General features: G+C 36.2%; 1 protein-coding gene across 1 annotated transcript in view; it reads left to right on the top strand.

Annotated features, from left to right (window-relative positions):
• Window positions 1–14,274, top strand: part of LOC140232020 (coiled-coil domain-containing protein 33-like) — a 36,996-nt gene extending 22,722 nt beyond the window's left edge. The window contains exons 14-21 of the mRNA XM_072312171.1: window positions 6,321–6,484; window positions 7,831–8,099; window positions 9,024–9,112; window positions 9,913–10,102; window positions 12,161–12,246; window positions 12,811–12,897; window positions 13,482–13,604; window positions 14,170–14,274. Coding sequence (XP_072168272.1) covers window positions 6,321–6,484; window positions 7,831–8,099; window positions 9,024–9,112; window positions 9,913–10,102; window positions 12,161–12,246; window positions 12,811–12,897; window positions 13,482–13,604; window positions 14,170–14,262 — 1,101 coding nt within the window. The 3' untranslated portion in view covers window positions 14,263–14,274. The remainder of the gene's footprint in view (window positions 1–6,320; window positions 6,485–7,830; window positions 8,100–9,023; window positions 9,113–9,912; window positions 10,103–12,160; window positions 12,247–12,810; window positions 12,898–13,481; window positions 13,605–14,169) is intronic.
• Window positions 14,275–16,090: the final 1,816 nt, after the last annotated feature.

Here is a 16,090-nt window from a genome sequence, read left to right as displayed (position 1 = left end):
ATAAAAACCAGCTATTATTATTATTATTATTATCCCCTGGGCAATTACCCTGGACCCTTCCCCTGACCCAATCCCTAATCCTAATTCTGAACCTACTATAATCCTAACCCTAACCCAAACTCTAACCCTAAACCTAAGCCTAACCCTAATCTTTACTCTTGGGGGGGGGGGGGGGGGTTAATTACCCTGATACAATGTCAAAGGGAAATTTTTTTCTGTCTCTCTATGATCACACATTGATGATCTGCATGTTTTAAAGGAGTCTCCCTGGCTGGATAAGACCTTGAGATTTCAGTTGAGAGATTCCTGGATCAAGTCTACAGGCAGCAGTGTGCATTCCTCTCAGCAGGGCACTTTGTTCTTGTTCTGTATTCCTCTAGAGGGAACTTGAAACTGTTGGTCCTGTTGTAGCTTAGTTATAACAATTTAAATGCTCCCTTACCGACCATGAAAGATAAATCCAAACATACATTGAAAGTTTATTTCTGACCCGAAAATTTGATTTTTAACACAAAGAATACTTGAAAATGTGTTTTCCCTTACTAACCTTTACTACCTTGCAATCAAATGTTAATAGTTCAATAAATTGTGGTTTGAATTATGAAAGCTCTCATTGAATTGCTCTCACTCTTTAAGTGCCCACTATATGTTCATATATCTTCGAGGGCGCCTGTAGAATCATGGTGATCGTGTTATCACATGTGTGTGTAGAGATATGTATTCCAGAATTTGGTGTATGAAAGTGTGTCTCGTACAGCGTGTTGATGTTTTAGAATCTAGCTTTTCCACAATGTAAATCCCATTTACCTGTTTGAGTATTGAATTGAGACATTGCGGTGCTATCGATTGTGATGTGGCTCACTTGGTAGCATGTCTGCCTTACAATCAGGTTGTTCATGCTTGAATCTTAGTGACTCTATCTACTAAGCAATGCTTTATATGTAATATGTAATTATATCGTCCTCACTAGTAAAAAGCAAAACACTCTGCCCCTCACTTCCACTTTACAAAGAGCGGGATGAAAACCCAGGGAAGTGGCCCACCCTCCACATGCCACACACCAGAAAATGTGGGAATGATGTCGTATGTGCACTCTTGTGGTTTACCTCACTTGTAAAGCGATAGTCAGTAAACAGTATCAACATAGTGTGTTGTGCCATTGGAGAAGAAAAGGATATTTTTCATCATTTTGTTTTTGTTGTTACTATTCACACTATTATGGTTTACAGGTCTATGACATCATATTTCCATAAGCCTTTTGTGATTTTTTTTTCAAAATAGTTGGTAATAGGTAATTGCATAAACACCACTTATTAACATATCGTCCTGAAAAAAAAAAAAATGTTGCAGAAGTAAGGTACACTCTACAATACAACATGTACCCACTCACTTTTGTTTTCCTTGGTCATTAGAGATGATGCACAAATGCATCATTTCAAAAGAGGAAATATTAATGTGTATGTTTGACATTGACAATAGAAATAATGAAGATGTATGAAGTGGTAATGTATTTTGTGTGTTGTTTGTTGGTTTTGGGGGTGTTTTGTTTTGTTGAATGATATGAAAAGCATTCAAATGTAATATTTTTCTGCAGATATATTTATTACATCAATGTGAAATTATTGTTCTCCTCAAGCTCATGTTCTACATACTGAGTTCTGCTTTTATAAGAGATCATTGGCAAGTAGCCAGACAAAGAGCCAAAATGCAGTGCTGAATATATCAACATTTAGAGACATATTACAGGCAATATTTGTTAGCTAGCTCTGATCAGTACCTACTTTTTATCAGTGGAAATTTTAGCACAAGTATTTATTTTTATTTATTTATTTATTTATTTTTTGCGCTTGGCTGTGTAAGGGGAAGTTTTTGTGTTTTTAATCTATTGGCAAAATCATATATTTCAATAACATTACATGTAACAGGCAAGAAATTTGAGTGCCTTTATTCTTTCTGTTTTTTGTGTTGTGTGAAATGTGCAAAAAAAAAAAATCCATCCAAGAAAAATGTCTGCTTTTATAGTAATCAGCCCCTTTAACTTAAAAAGAGGAGTACCCAGAGTAGGAACTTGATGAACTTTGATTTTTTTTTTTTCCAGACCTGTTTTTGGAATGTTTGGTTCTGCTGTTGAGCAGGTTTCATGCTGTTATTTTATTTTTGCACAACTTGAATATTTGATTTTTTTTTTTTTTTTTTTTTTTTTTGGGGAGGGGGGGGATCTTAATACTTGTAATTTGTTGTGATAATTCAAAAGGTGTTTATGACATAACGAATAAGCCAGTTCGGGGTTAGCTCATGTACAGATGGGTTCAAATGACCTTTCTTCTTTCTCAATTGATTAGGCACTCCATTAGTCTTCAAGCAGCTGAATGCATTAGCTTGCCCAACGTAACAATTCATGGAATTCATCAGTCATGTTCAAAGAAAGGATTTACTCATGTAGACCAGGTGATCAGAATGATCCATCAATTGACACTTCGGAAAATATCCATTTATTTTGTATTGAATGTAATGACAATCTTCTTCTGTTGATATTGCCAAATACTGCTTTTGCTGCCAGGTGGATGTGATGGCAAGCACCACTTTAATACAAGGATTACTTGAATAATCATTGCATCACAAATGCTTATCTCAGTGAATTTAAAAACTGACATGCTATGCTGGTACAAATGACCTTATTCTGCTCATGCTCAAAGTGGAACCCCGAACTGGCTTATTAAAAGTAAAACTGTAAAGCATGTTTGTCAAAAAAAAGTAGATACCTCTTTGAAAAAGACTTTTTTTATGTTTTTGTCTCCGTCACTGAATTAAAACAAGGAAAATGTAGTTTACCACACACGTACTAGTAATTCTTTTATACCTTTGCAAATTGAACATACATTGACAGTTGTACACATTGTTTAGAATTTTTTCATGGTGATTTGATCAGAAATCTGAAAGCACAGGATGGTACTCTTTCGTAAATAATTTTGTAGCAAAAATGGACTCAAGACTGACTTCATCAACCAGCTACACTGAAACTTTCTCTCTATAACTGAAAAATATTCTGTATGGCATTGTCATGACTTCCATCTCAATCAGCTTCAATCTTTATTTTTTTTAATAGAGTAGTTTCCATAATCACCCACATAAACATATATCTATATGTTTAATCATATGAGCAGAACACATCAGCATTTGCCAGCGATTATCATAGGCTCTGATTGCAGGCCCAAAAGTAGGTAAAAGAAGAAACCAATAATTGATGAAATATTATGCCATAGCTGATGATGACGTATAAGCACACTCATGAAAAGATTGTAACTGTGATTTGTAAAATCAGTGCAAAGGCCAGGATGTGAGGATATGAAGATCAATACCACAGCCTTCTCTATTCACAGAAAGCACCTGCTCAGAGATTTACAAAGATTGGGAGCTTTCATTTACTTTTAGGGGTGGCTAGGCTGTGTTCATCCAATGATAACTTATCCTCAACTTTTGCAATAAATCAAAAAGCTTGGCTTCTAGTTCATCATTCTTTTACTGTACCAAGGAGCTTTTTGTAATAAAAAAAAATCAAGGATTTAGAATACTATTTTACTGATTCACAAGGTAGGTGGCAACTTATTCACTATACTCGGCAGATTTGTTCCTTATAAGTGGAAAATGAGCAAAGATTGGTACAATGTGAGACCACACCCCTGTAAGAATAATGGAGTAGTCCTGCTTGCTTGGTTGCCTGGGTAGTGTATAAACAGCATGGTGTATTTGCTGCTGTGGTGTATCCACTCAGAGTGCAAAAGGGGCACTGAGCCTCGATCTTTCTTTCTTTCTCTCTCCCTTTATCTTTCTTCCCTACTCTTTTTTTTTTTTTTGAACCTAGTCTATCACCACACTAAAACACTCTATGTGGGCCAAGGGTGTTTGTCGAGTGTGTGTGCTGAAGCTACTAGATCTCTGGGCTTAGTTTTATTCAGCATGTCGTAGCAGGGACTATTGAAAACCATACTCTTGTACTCAACTTAATACTCACTATCAAGCTTCAAGCAGAGACTTTGTCAGAAGCTGCCATGCTGCTTATATATTGACAAGCTGTAGATAATACGTTCTATAAACTGGCTCTGCATTTGTTTCGAGAGTATGAGCGGAGGGGCATATTACAGACCATTTACAGCAGATTTGGAAGTGAGTACTGTGTGCAATTTAATAGTAGTAATGGGAACGTACACTATGTAGATGCCACACTTGTCTTGCAGGGAAGTGTATGAGCATTATTTAGTCCATGCATGATTTGGTGTTTTCTGTGAGTATAGTTTAATGGGAGTTGTTAGTTTTTATTCTGAAGATGGACTCTTTATACTGATTGAATGTGTGTAATGGTGCACATACACAATACAGTGTACATGTAGTACATAAGCTACATTTTCAGTGTTTATTATTTTCCTTTAGTCATAACACTACTAACAGTCTGAATTTGTCATGTCTTATGAAGAGCCAATACATTTTTATAATTTTATCAAACTAGCACTTTATTGTATACTGTGTATGACCAGGGTTTAATGATTATCAACAATTTCTATATCAATATGTATCCCTTCTCATACATTGTATTTGTGACAGATGTCTTCAGGCTGTTTCTTATATTTTCATGTAATAAAAACAGAAAGTTCTGTTCAAGCTTTTTGTATTGTTGATCCAAGCCAAATGTGTAATTAACAATGAGGGAAATATTGCACAAGATTTGTTGCATCTCTAGAAGATATTGAGTAACTGATTCCTTATTGGTTTATGATCACATAGTTGAAATTGTTTGAGGATTCATTTGGAAACTCGTCTAGACCATAAATTACAGTACATAGTATCCTGAAATGCACATTGTACAAGCAATGCTGCATATACATGTACACTGTACGTGGCAATGGCTTGATTTATAGATTTTGACATTAAGATAGACATTTTCTTTTTGACAATACAATGTACCATGGATTTGGCACACACAAAAATATATTTTTTATATGGGTTATGAAGCAGACAAGCTCAAATATAACTGTGATGTGGTATCACCATCATTGCTCTTGTTTCATGTATATTCTATATCACAATGCAATATAGACGGTCTATATTGTAAAGACTGTGTAGAGAGAGTAGCATTACTGGTGGTGCAACTGTGATTGACAGTACACCCATATTTAAGCTATAGGGTAGCAGATAATGATAACATTTAAAAAATGAAGCAATTTTCTTTTTAATGTATGCTATAAAAGTAACATTTTATGTACACTATGTGGACAACTGCTGAGCAGTAATCATGTGAAAGTTTCTTTGTTTTTATGACATTATGAAAACTAAAATGGTATCTAACTTGTTTGTACCTGTAGTGTATGAGCATTTTATGGTTTGACGGTAATGTAGTAGAAGTGCTCACATGTTGCAAAGTTCTGCTTCATTTAGAGGATTGTAAAAGTTTGGGCCCATTTCATAAAGTGCTTTGCAACAATTGTAAAATACAAAATTGCAGCTAAAAGTTTGTCAGCAACCAATTACTGTATTGTAAAAGTGGAAATTCTTTTTTTTTTTTTGTTATTTCACACAAGAAACTAGCACTAAAGTAAAAGCATGCCGCCCCTTTTTTTTTTCTTTTTTCTTTTTTTGCTTGTAATATATAACCTCTGGGAATCTACACCCTACAAATACAAGCAATGCTTTTGTGTAGATTCCTCATATTTCACATGTTTAGTTGACTTAAATGCTGTATTTGACAAGTCACCCATACAAAAACTCTGTTTTATGTTTTTATTCTGTGTAATTCATATAATGTGAAGTTCATCTTACCTATTAAACAGAGCACAAAAATTACTCACATTCATGAATATTTTGCTTTGACAGTATCTGAGAGTTGAGTTATTACATTGGCAAGGACAGTTCATATAACATGCTATAATTGCAAACTTCTTGGCAAAAGAAGTCTCGTGATACAGTCTTTTTATCCATCAAATGCATGCTGCTTTGCTACAAACTTTTTAGAAATAGACCACGCATTACAAACAGCTCCTAGAAAAAAAAAAAAAAAATGAGCTGAGCATTCCCGCCCAAGTCAAATATATTTGACTCGGGCAGGGATGCTCAGCTCATTTTTGTTTTTTATACATAATGACCAAACTTGATGCCAAGAATCAGGATGTTGTCACCACTTACTGCAACTTCATATATGGACATGCAAATGAATAGTAAATATATATGTATTTGTGTATGTATGTACATATGTATCTGTTGTTGTGTTGTTGGTTTTTTTTTTATGATTTTCTTTATTTGTCTGTTTGTTGTGCATGGTTTTCACCCAGCCTCTAGATGATGGCGGCCTGCCTCCCAGGGATGCCATCCAGAACCTACTGGAGTCTGACCCACGGGACAGGCTGGTGCAGCCGTCGAACAGGAGCGCCCCCTCCACCAAGGGACTGATACCGACCCGGATGCCACCGTCACCACCTGCTGCAGCTACACCCCCGTAAGTTGCAAATCGCACCATCCCCCGCCCCGTCCCCCCCCCCCCCAAAAAAAAAACAAAAACCCAACAACAACAACACACACACAACAAAATAAAACAAAACAAAACAAAAACCAACACACACACACACACACACACAATAATAACTAGAGAAGCACTCTGAGCAGCTAATTTCCACCAATGATCCTGTTCTTCCAGAGATTAGTGATTTCCACCCATATATTGCATGCTAAAAATCATCCAAATCCTAAACATCAAAGGCTTTTGTTACGTCATATTAAGCTTTCATGTTATTTTTTTGTTATGTTATTGTATCTTACCCTATGGAATTTCATGTTATTATGTTATCATATTCACATGTATGTTGTTAATAAACTCAACTCAACTCAACTCAAGCTACGTGGCGCACCTCGCAGAGGAACACGCACTTTAGTGCACGTATGAAAACCTCAAAAATACGCAGCTTGAACTCCCGCGGTAGGGTCAAGTTCATTGACCCTATACCTGCCAAAATATCGAAAATCCTTCATAAAATCCTTAAAAGTTTCCGGATTACTGCCAAAATTTAATCATCTGTTCCTTGTGTCATTCTCAACCTTTCCTGCGAGTTTCATCCAAATCCGTTTGCAACTTTTTGAGTTATTTTGCACACGGACAAACAAACAAACAAACGGTAACGAAAACATAACCTCTTCCCTTGGCGGAGGTAATAATTAGGGAAAAAAAAAAATCAAATAACCGTAAAAGATGAACAAACAAAACAATGGAGAGCTCTGTGTCTATAAATAATACAGTGTAGTTGATGGAGTTGTCATCTGGAATAGAATGATGTACGACTCTCATGATAATTTCATTGACCGGTGCTTTGTTACCTTGAGTACCTTCATGAATGAAATTAAAATAGATGATTGTTTTTAGTGTGTCAAAGGTTGGCCGGAGCAAAATTTATATGTGACTTCATTAAGTGCCTGAATTTTCATCATAGTTTTCTTTTAGTTTTCAAGGATGGCCACCCAATACCAGACAAGTTCTGTACAAGACCAAGATTGAATAAGTTGTCAGTAAAGTGTAAATTGATATAGATCACATAATTTGAATAATTTGAACCTAAATCCAAGTTATCTAACCCCAACTAAACCCCAGCCCTTTGGTCATAGAGTTAGTTGTCATTTTCCCCATTTTCCTTCAAATAGTTAGTAAATTTACCTCACAGTTTTCATGCTTTATCTGTGCATTTGAACACACAAAACAGCAAATGCATGTTTCTTCTGGATCGGCTTTTGAAAGGTGATTTGCTCATCACAAGTAAAAATCTTAACAGCTCTGAATCCCTTGACCCATTTCAGAGCCAAACCGCCGTCGCGCAGTGCACCCCACAATGACCAGACACTGATGAACCTCATTGACTCGCAGCAGCGTGAGATCGACAGCTACCGCCAGGCCATGAAGCGCATGGGGGAGGAGGTGGTGCAGCTGCAGGACGCCCTCGCTCGGCTCGAGGCAGACAACTCGCTGCTGCGCCAGCAGGCCAACATGTACGAGGACACGACGCGCGCCATGGTGACGGACGCCAAGCTGGAAGGCATGAGCAAGGCGGAGATGCTGGAGAAATATGGTATGGGGGCGGGGCCTTGGGGTCCTCCATTGACACATTCAGTACTTCACAAATATATGATAAATTAGAGGACAAGTTCACCCAAATATATGTGTGGATTGGCTGAATGCAGCAATATCAGTAGAACACATCAGTGAAAGTTTGAGGAAAATCGGACAGTCCATTCAAAAGTTACGAATTTTTAAAGTTTCACAGTGCTGCCATCGCTGGATGAGAAGACTACTACAGTTTGTGATGTCACATATGTAGAACAATATAAAAAAAGATAGAAAGAGAACTCTACAAGATTCCTTTTTTTTTAATGAAAAGTACACATTCCCACAACTTGTTATTGACATGTGTTAAGGGTAAAATTAATCCCCTGCCTTTTGAAGGAGCAAGTCAAGTGTTGTTTTATTATGCTAGAAAAGTGAAAATATGTTGAATTTTCTTTATATCATTCTTTCTGTAACACATATATTTTGTAGAACTTGTCTTTTGAACATTGTCAAAGCAGTTTTTGTGGTGCGAATAGATTAAGGTGACATATTATGTTGCATTGGAGCAAATTTTATTTATTAGGTGCCCAATAGAATGGTGATATTTGACATAAATTCATTCATTTTACTGCAAGCACATTTTCTTTTACTCTCTCTGTCCAACACCTTGTATAGTAGGATTGTACAAGTGTATCAAAGTCATTCACAGACATAGAATGATGTTGACTGCAAGTTATTCACGATTTTTGGAGTGTACATCTTCTTCCACACCCGACTGTCGAAAGCTGGAAATGAGCTGCACCTTATGATAGATATTTGACTTGAACTTTGACAACACACACTGTTTGAAAGATATGTGAACAGCTAATAAGTGTGAGACTTCACAAATATACAAGTGTATATACACTGTATATCTCATTGGGTTTTTCTGTTTCTTGTTTTTCAGTGACCTTGAAAAGAGCTTTGTCAAAGCAGGTGTCCGAAGCTGCAAACTACAGGGAAAAACTTCTCCACGCACAGAATGAACTCATAAAGGTAACTTGAATTTTACCATTTTGCCTTGATCTAGATAGGGTAATAATAATAGCAGGGCCCTCTGGTAGAGCAGTGGTAACACTGAAGAGGCTACCCTGGGTAAATAAGACCTTATTTATTCTGTTGGAGTTAATGTTGGAAGTGATGATGCATATTCGTGTTTGAAGAGTTTATTTGTGTATGTTGTAAGCAGTTGATGAGAGGACACCATTGAATATTGTTGATGTTTATTTTGTATGTAGCAAATACTTTTGTACAGGGTACATGTTTTTGATATACAAATAAAGAGTTTTATCGCAAAAGGAGCTCACTCCTTTCTTGTTTAGATATTTGTGATTAAAGCTGCTAAAAAGCAAAGAAAATGATAGAAAAACTACAGGATATTTTTAATCATAACTTTTAGAATATTACTTGTTATGTCACAACTGAGGTATGACTGGAATGGTTTAATTTTGCTCTATTTTCTGATGGACTTACTTTTGAAATGTTTAAAAATGGCGCTTAGCTCATTTTGCAATAAAACTCTTCAAACGTAAATGTTGTGTTTTGTGTTTAAGAAGGAATGTTCGCATTTCAATTGTGAATATATAAGATCCGTGTCTCTTATTAAAAACAAGGGAAAATGATCAGTATCCAAGGTGTGAAACTTTTGTTTATTGTGACAAGTATGCATTTCAAACAAATGCATGTTGACACACAAAAACAAATAGAACTAAACCTAACAAACCAATCAAAACTATTACCTTGGTATGTGTAATGTGTACAAATAAGTGATGAGTCCATATCTGTTGCCATGGTAGCATAACGATCGGGAGAAGCAGTACCTGGAGCAGCAGGAGGCGGCGGCCTCACAGTCTCGGCTACTGCAGGAGCGGCAGGACAAGGTGAAAAAACTAGAGAGGACGTGTAGGGAGCAGGAGAAGGCGCTGGAGAAGATGGAGAGAGCCCTCAAGAGCAGGCAGACCAAACAATCTGTCTCCTTTAAAGAAGGTCAGAATCCAATGCGGGGAGATTTAGGAGATATATTGTCTGATTTTCCTCAAATTTCACCAATGTTTTCTCCTAATATTTCTAAATTCAGTGAATCCACACATATAGTATATTTGGGATAAAGTCCCCTTTAACCTGCTCAGGGCCACTGCCTTTATATCATGCCAACAATGAACCTATGTAGTACAGTGAACCCCCGCTATAACAAGCTCGCTTTTTAACGAGGAACCGCTTTTAACAAGGTGATCACGTCAGGCTTATTTTTCGTTGCGTGTAAACCTATAGCAGAACAGATCAGTTACATTGGTTATAATGAAATTCCGGTTAAACGAGGACATTTTTTGTGCATCATGACAAAGAAAAACGTATTAGCAATTTGATTGGATGCCACAAGGTTCCATTTCTTGACCTGACGCGACAAATGAAACATTTGAAAACCGAATGCATGCCATCTTTGTGTGTACATCTTTCCTGTTCTGCAGAGTCTGTACTGAACACAGAATGTCTTTGAACATACTGGTAATCATTAATTTTTTTATTTTGTTATTATTATTTTTTTTTTGAGATGCGCATACTCTATACGTCTATAGTCTAAATTTTCACGAATCAGGAATTCCCGACGATTTCGCGAGTGGTTAAATTCACGATCGTGGATTCCTGTACTGAACGGAGAGGGTATACATGCGTATGTCACATTTACATCGGGATCAGAGTCAATATTTTTGCGTGTCTTTAGCACCTGACTCACGAAATTCGCGAAAATAAAAACCTCGCAAAATATTCGGTGTATACAGTACTTGATATTAGCTCAAACCACTCCTAACCTGAAAAAAATAATACTCATTCAAAAAACTAGTTGCAGAACAGGGAATAATATGTTTTTGTTTGCCTTGTGCAGCTCATCATATCCTTTGAACCATTTTAGTTCTGACTTCCAGTTGTTTTGCTGGTTAGAAAACATTGCCATGTAGGCCTACATGCACTATGTAAAAGATTACAGCTGAAATAATTCATGAAATCATCATGATCCTGCTGGGCGTCAACAGCGTACAATAAGTTGAATAATGCATGGTACTCTGCTTGTGCTGATGTTCAGAAAAATTAACAAACACAAGTGTTTGATACAATCTGATTTTGTTCATTATCATTTTACACTGTAGTTTACAAATGAATATTTTAATTTCTTCAGAATGGTCCGATACTATGAGAAAGAGATAGGTGTAAAAAGGATCAAGAATTCAACGTTGTCATGTACCTTTCAAGGATGCATCTCAAAAGAATAATTCATGAAATCATCGCAATCCCGCTTTGTACGAACAGCATGAAATACCTGTAAAATAGTAAAAGATTACAGCTGAAATAATTCATGAAAGCATCACGATCTCGTTGGAGGCCAACAGCATAAAATAAGTTGAATAATGCATGTTGATATACTTGCCTCTCCTGGTGAAATATCATGAGAGTTTACAGTCGAAATAAGTCATGAAATCGTCACAATCCCGCTGGGTGGCAAAAGCATGATATAAGTTGAATAATGCATATTGATATACTTGCACCCATGTTCAGAAAAAAAAGAAACATGTAATACTATCTGATTTTGTTCTTTGACATTTTATATTGTATTTCACAAATGGAAATGTTCATTCTTTCAGAATGGTTCAATACATGAAGAAGAGATATAGGTATAGAGAGGATCACAAATTTGACCCTGCTGTGCACTTTTCAAGATTGCATCATATCATACCAATTTTATATCAAGATTATGTTTTGGCATCAGACAAGTATGCATCAATTATAGCATCAGCTCAAAATGGAATATCTTTGGTAGTGACCTGTGGAAGTGTTCTTTGAAGTTGTTTTGTGTACATTTTCTTTGATAGCTCAAGTATCTTTCAGTCAACTTTATGTATCTAAAATCCACCTCATTGATCCAGTGTATGTTGCAACACCACCAACTTTTAAGCTTTAAAATGGATGTATTCATCATCATCATCATCACCACCACCATCATCATCGTTATTGTCATCATTGTGATTGTCTTTATTTTCATCATTCCAGATTCGAGAGATGCTGAGTTGCTGGGTGTTGAAAATGCTAAATTAAAGGCAGAGATTGAGCATCTCAGGGCAACTTCAGCCCAGAAGGTGGGTCAAAATTTTGTTAATTCTTTGTCCTTTTCCATTAATCATCTCTTCAAAATACGTTTTTCAAAACTTTCTTAATGACAATTTTCATGTGATTTTCTACCTGCCCTTGCTGAATAGAATTCATATTATGTCAAATGTTATTCTATCCTCCCTTTGTATTGGAGAAGCAGTCACTTTGCAATTTTAATATTTGCCTAATTTATTAAATTCTAAATGACATTTACCAGTTAAGTGTGTAAATTAAATCAGTTCGACTGGACTTACTTGTGAAAATCTCACATGGATGAGTCAGGAAACTGTTCTCTCCATGATTTTCACAAGTAAGTCCAGTTGAACAAACTTGATTTCAAATCAAGTTAGTTCAACTGGACTTACTTGTGACACGCCTTTAGCATACTACCTAGAAGAATCAAAATCTACATCGATATAGTTACCAGTTAAGCAAAGACATTAGTGTTATCCTTTTGTCGAGCAGTTTAAGTCACTATATGTGTGCATATGAATTGAACAGAAATATGTGTTATTGTTGTTGTTGTTTTTTTTTATATATCTCGTGTTCAGGGTGATTCAGCTTATGAAGCTGAAAAGATGCGGTTGCAGTTCATGTTGGAGAAAGCAGAGGGGAGAGTTTCATCCTTGGAACAAGAGGTAAAATATGAAAATATAAATAGCTAAACTAAGTTTCCTAAACCATATGTATGTTTACATTTATCTGTTTGTGCCTTTAAAACCATCCACTTTGACACTTGTTCTATTCATCTAGTTGACTTTACTTCTAACAATCAGATACACGATAAACTGGACGTCCCATCGGAATAATGCCTGAAGTACTCGTACATTTTGTGTTGGGTTATTTCACAAGTTTTGTGAGTCAACAAATATCAAAATTATCAGCACACCAAAATATTACCTACCCTTAACATCGGGGCAATGTGCATCATTGTCAAGGTGGGAAATTGCTAACTTGCCTCTTGACAAGAGATTGTATTTCTTCCACAGCTGTGGATCCCGATCAGAAACTCAACCGCATGTGGATTGCGTTACAAATCTCCAGTTGTTAAACACATGGTGTATCACATAGTGAATTGTAAATCCCATAAGATTGTACCTCAGATACTTGACTATAAACCATTATATACACAACAAACCATAAATGTTGTTGGATAATAGTTTGTGAGACAGACAGAGGGTTGATTTTTAACCTGTCTTTTCCCCTTATTTTTGTGACTTAGCTGCTTGAGAAAGCCAAGGAATGGGGGAAAGAGAAGGCAAACATCTCACTACGGACAAACGACCACCAGAGGCAACATTCATTACCACCACTGCCTTACTATGACAGGGGAAAATCAATACAGGTGGGCTCATTTTTTTATCAATGCTTTTTCGCTTCTTTCCCACAGTAAGTGAGCTATGCAGCTTAAGATTGATAATCAGTTGCATCTGTTAAAAGAGAAACATGTAAATATGGCTGCCAGTGTGTAAAGTCAAAATTTGTGATGTTTTTTAGGAGTAAAGTGAAAATTGACAAAGAACTCTTTAATGCTATAAATCTGAGAAAAGTCAGCTGTATTGATGCTGAACCAAAGCTCAAGTCAGTCCTAGGGGATTGAGATGATGTCATCAGTTCTCATAATCGTGAATTTATACAAAGACATCCATTGTGTATGAGAGTATTGTTAATCCTCCAACTCTTACTTGGATTTATTTAACTCCATGTACTGCTGGTAGGTAAAGTTTAAATTCTCAAAATTCTGAATGTAAGGGCAGGGTACTAGCAGTCGTCTTGCCATGATGTTGACTTTGGTGAAGTAAAGTATAATATCATGAGATCACATGTGGTATGGATAAACTCATTTAACATAATTTGAATATGATGTCTTATATTGGTTGACCTCTCCTTTGACCCTTTTCACCTCCCAGGATTTTGACGATCGCTATGGCAACAGGTCCTATGGAAGCAGAAGACCCAGACTTGGGTACAGCACACCCACCAGGCTGAGTCCACTCTACTGAAAGCAGTCACAGCACCAAATCCTAAAGCTTCAGTCTTTCCTCAAGAAATTAGGGACTTACGAGGAGGGGTCAGTCTCTAGCTGTGAAGTTCCGCACTGATTTGAATGAGGCTGACAGAACCTGCGTGTGTCAAAACTTTTGAGTTTCCCTCATGCTGCAGGGGGCTCCCTAAAAACACTTAATGAATATTATTTTCCAACAAGGGATGTAGGTACAGTCAGACTGGCAAAAGATCAAGAAGTTTAAGATCTCGAGGTCTTTGCAATCTTTTGTTGTCTGGTCATACTGTCAGCCGAACTTCTCGATCTTTAGATCCAAGAAGTTCATGTCATTAGTGCACATGCATGCACAAGGTAGAAGAAAGAGTGCGCCATCTAATGACTAGTGATTGTTACATAACAATGAGCACCTGTACAACACAAAAGTCGTGCACTTCTGAGGCACGGCCCGAAAACAGGTGGTGGACTGGTCACATGACAAAGATCGAAAAGTTTAAGTTTCTCGCAGTCACACTGGCAAAAGATTGAGAAGTTTGGTGGGGATGAGGGAAAAATCCCTAGTTAGAGTTGGAAGTTTTGCTGAAGTTTGCAGTCACACTGGCAAAACTTCGAAATCTTAAAGATCGTGATCTTAAACTTCTGGATCTTTTGTCACTCTGATCGCGCCTTTAGATGTGGGAATTTTTGCCTCTCGACATGATGTGATGCATGTAACACAAAAACGTCCTTTTCATAGCTCTTTGAGATCACTGTGATGTTGATTTGCGACTTCTAGCAGTCCCAATGTCTGTGGTGTGTTTTCATTCTGGTAGCGTGCGACAGAATGAACTTCCACATGTACTGGGCGGTCAGGAGATGGATGAAGATTTGCACTGACCAGAGGAGAGACGGACCCTGCCTGGATGAGCGACCATTTCTAGTTTTATAAACTAGACTCAACATCTTAATAGTCCAAAGTGCATACAATAATTAATGAAAGGTGTATTCACTTCATAACAAACACAACTGCTATCGCCAACTCTTTAACTTCAGCAACTACAACTCCTTTTTTGTAGGATACGTGGGTATGGATTGATTGATACATTTCAAATATAATTCCTTGCTGGACATGAATGTGATAAATGTGGTAAAGTCCATCTATTTTTAAATGAAAACTACTAGTGCAACATTGAAGTGTACCAGCATATCTTTTGAAGTGGCACCTCCTTCAAAGTGTTCAGGGATTGTTGTTGCCAAGTCTTCTGACATTGTTAGTGACTACATGATACAAAGTGTGATTATGATAATGATAATAATGATGATAATAATAATAGTAATAATAATAGTAATAATAATAATAATGATAATAATAATAATAATAATAATAATAATAATAATAATAATAATAATAATAATAATAATAATAATAATAATAATAATAATAATAATAATAATAATAATAATAATAATAATAATAATAATAATAATAATAATAAATACAATAATAATAGTGGCTACTTGTATAGTGCACAGGTCCACTTTTCAGTGCTCATGGGGCTTCAAAAGTGAAAAGATATATATACATGCATATATACATGTTCAAATATGTCAACAAAGAAGAAAATGGCAAAAAAAACCCCAAAAAACAAATATATACCAAATAAAGAATACAACATATACCAATTAAAGATACAATATTGTTCGAACATTAATGACATACAGCAATTACAGTCCTCAGTGTGAGAAAGTTTGGATATGAATGACTCTGGAGATGATACAAATATATTGTACATTATATAAAGTGAAAAGATATAAGGGAATACCTGATAAAAAATCTTTTTTTCATCAGT

This window comes from Diadema setosum, chromosome 8 (genome assembly GCF_964275005.1).
Source record: "Diadema setosum chromosome 8, eeDiaSeto1, whole genome shotgun sequence".
NCBI lineage: Eukaryota > Metazoa > Echinodermata > Echinoidea > Diadematoida > Diadematidae > Diadema > Diadema setosum.
Note: the sequence above shows the minus strand (reverse complement) of the source record. Positions and strands in the feature narration are given on the sequence as shown.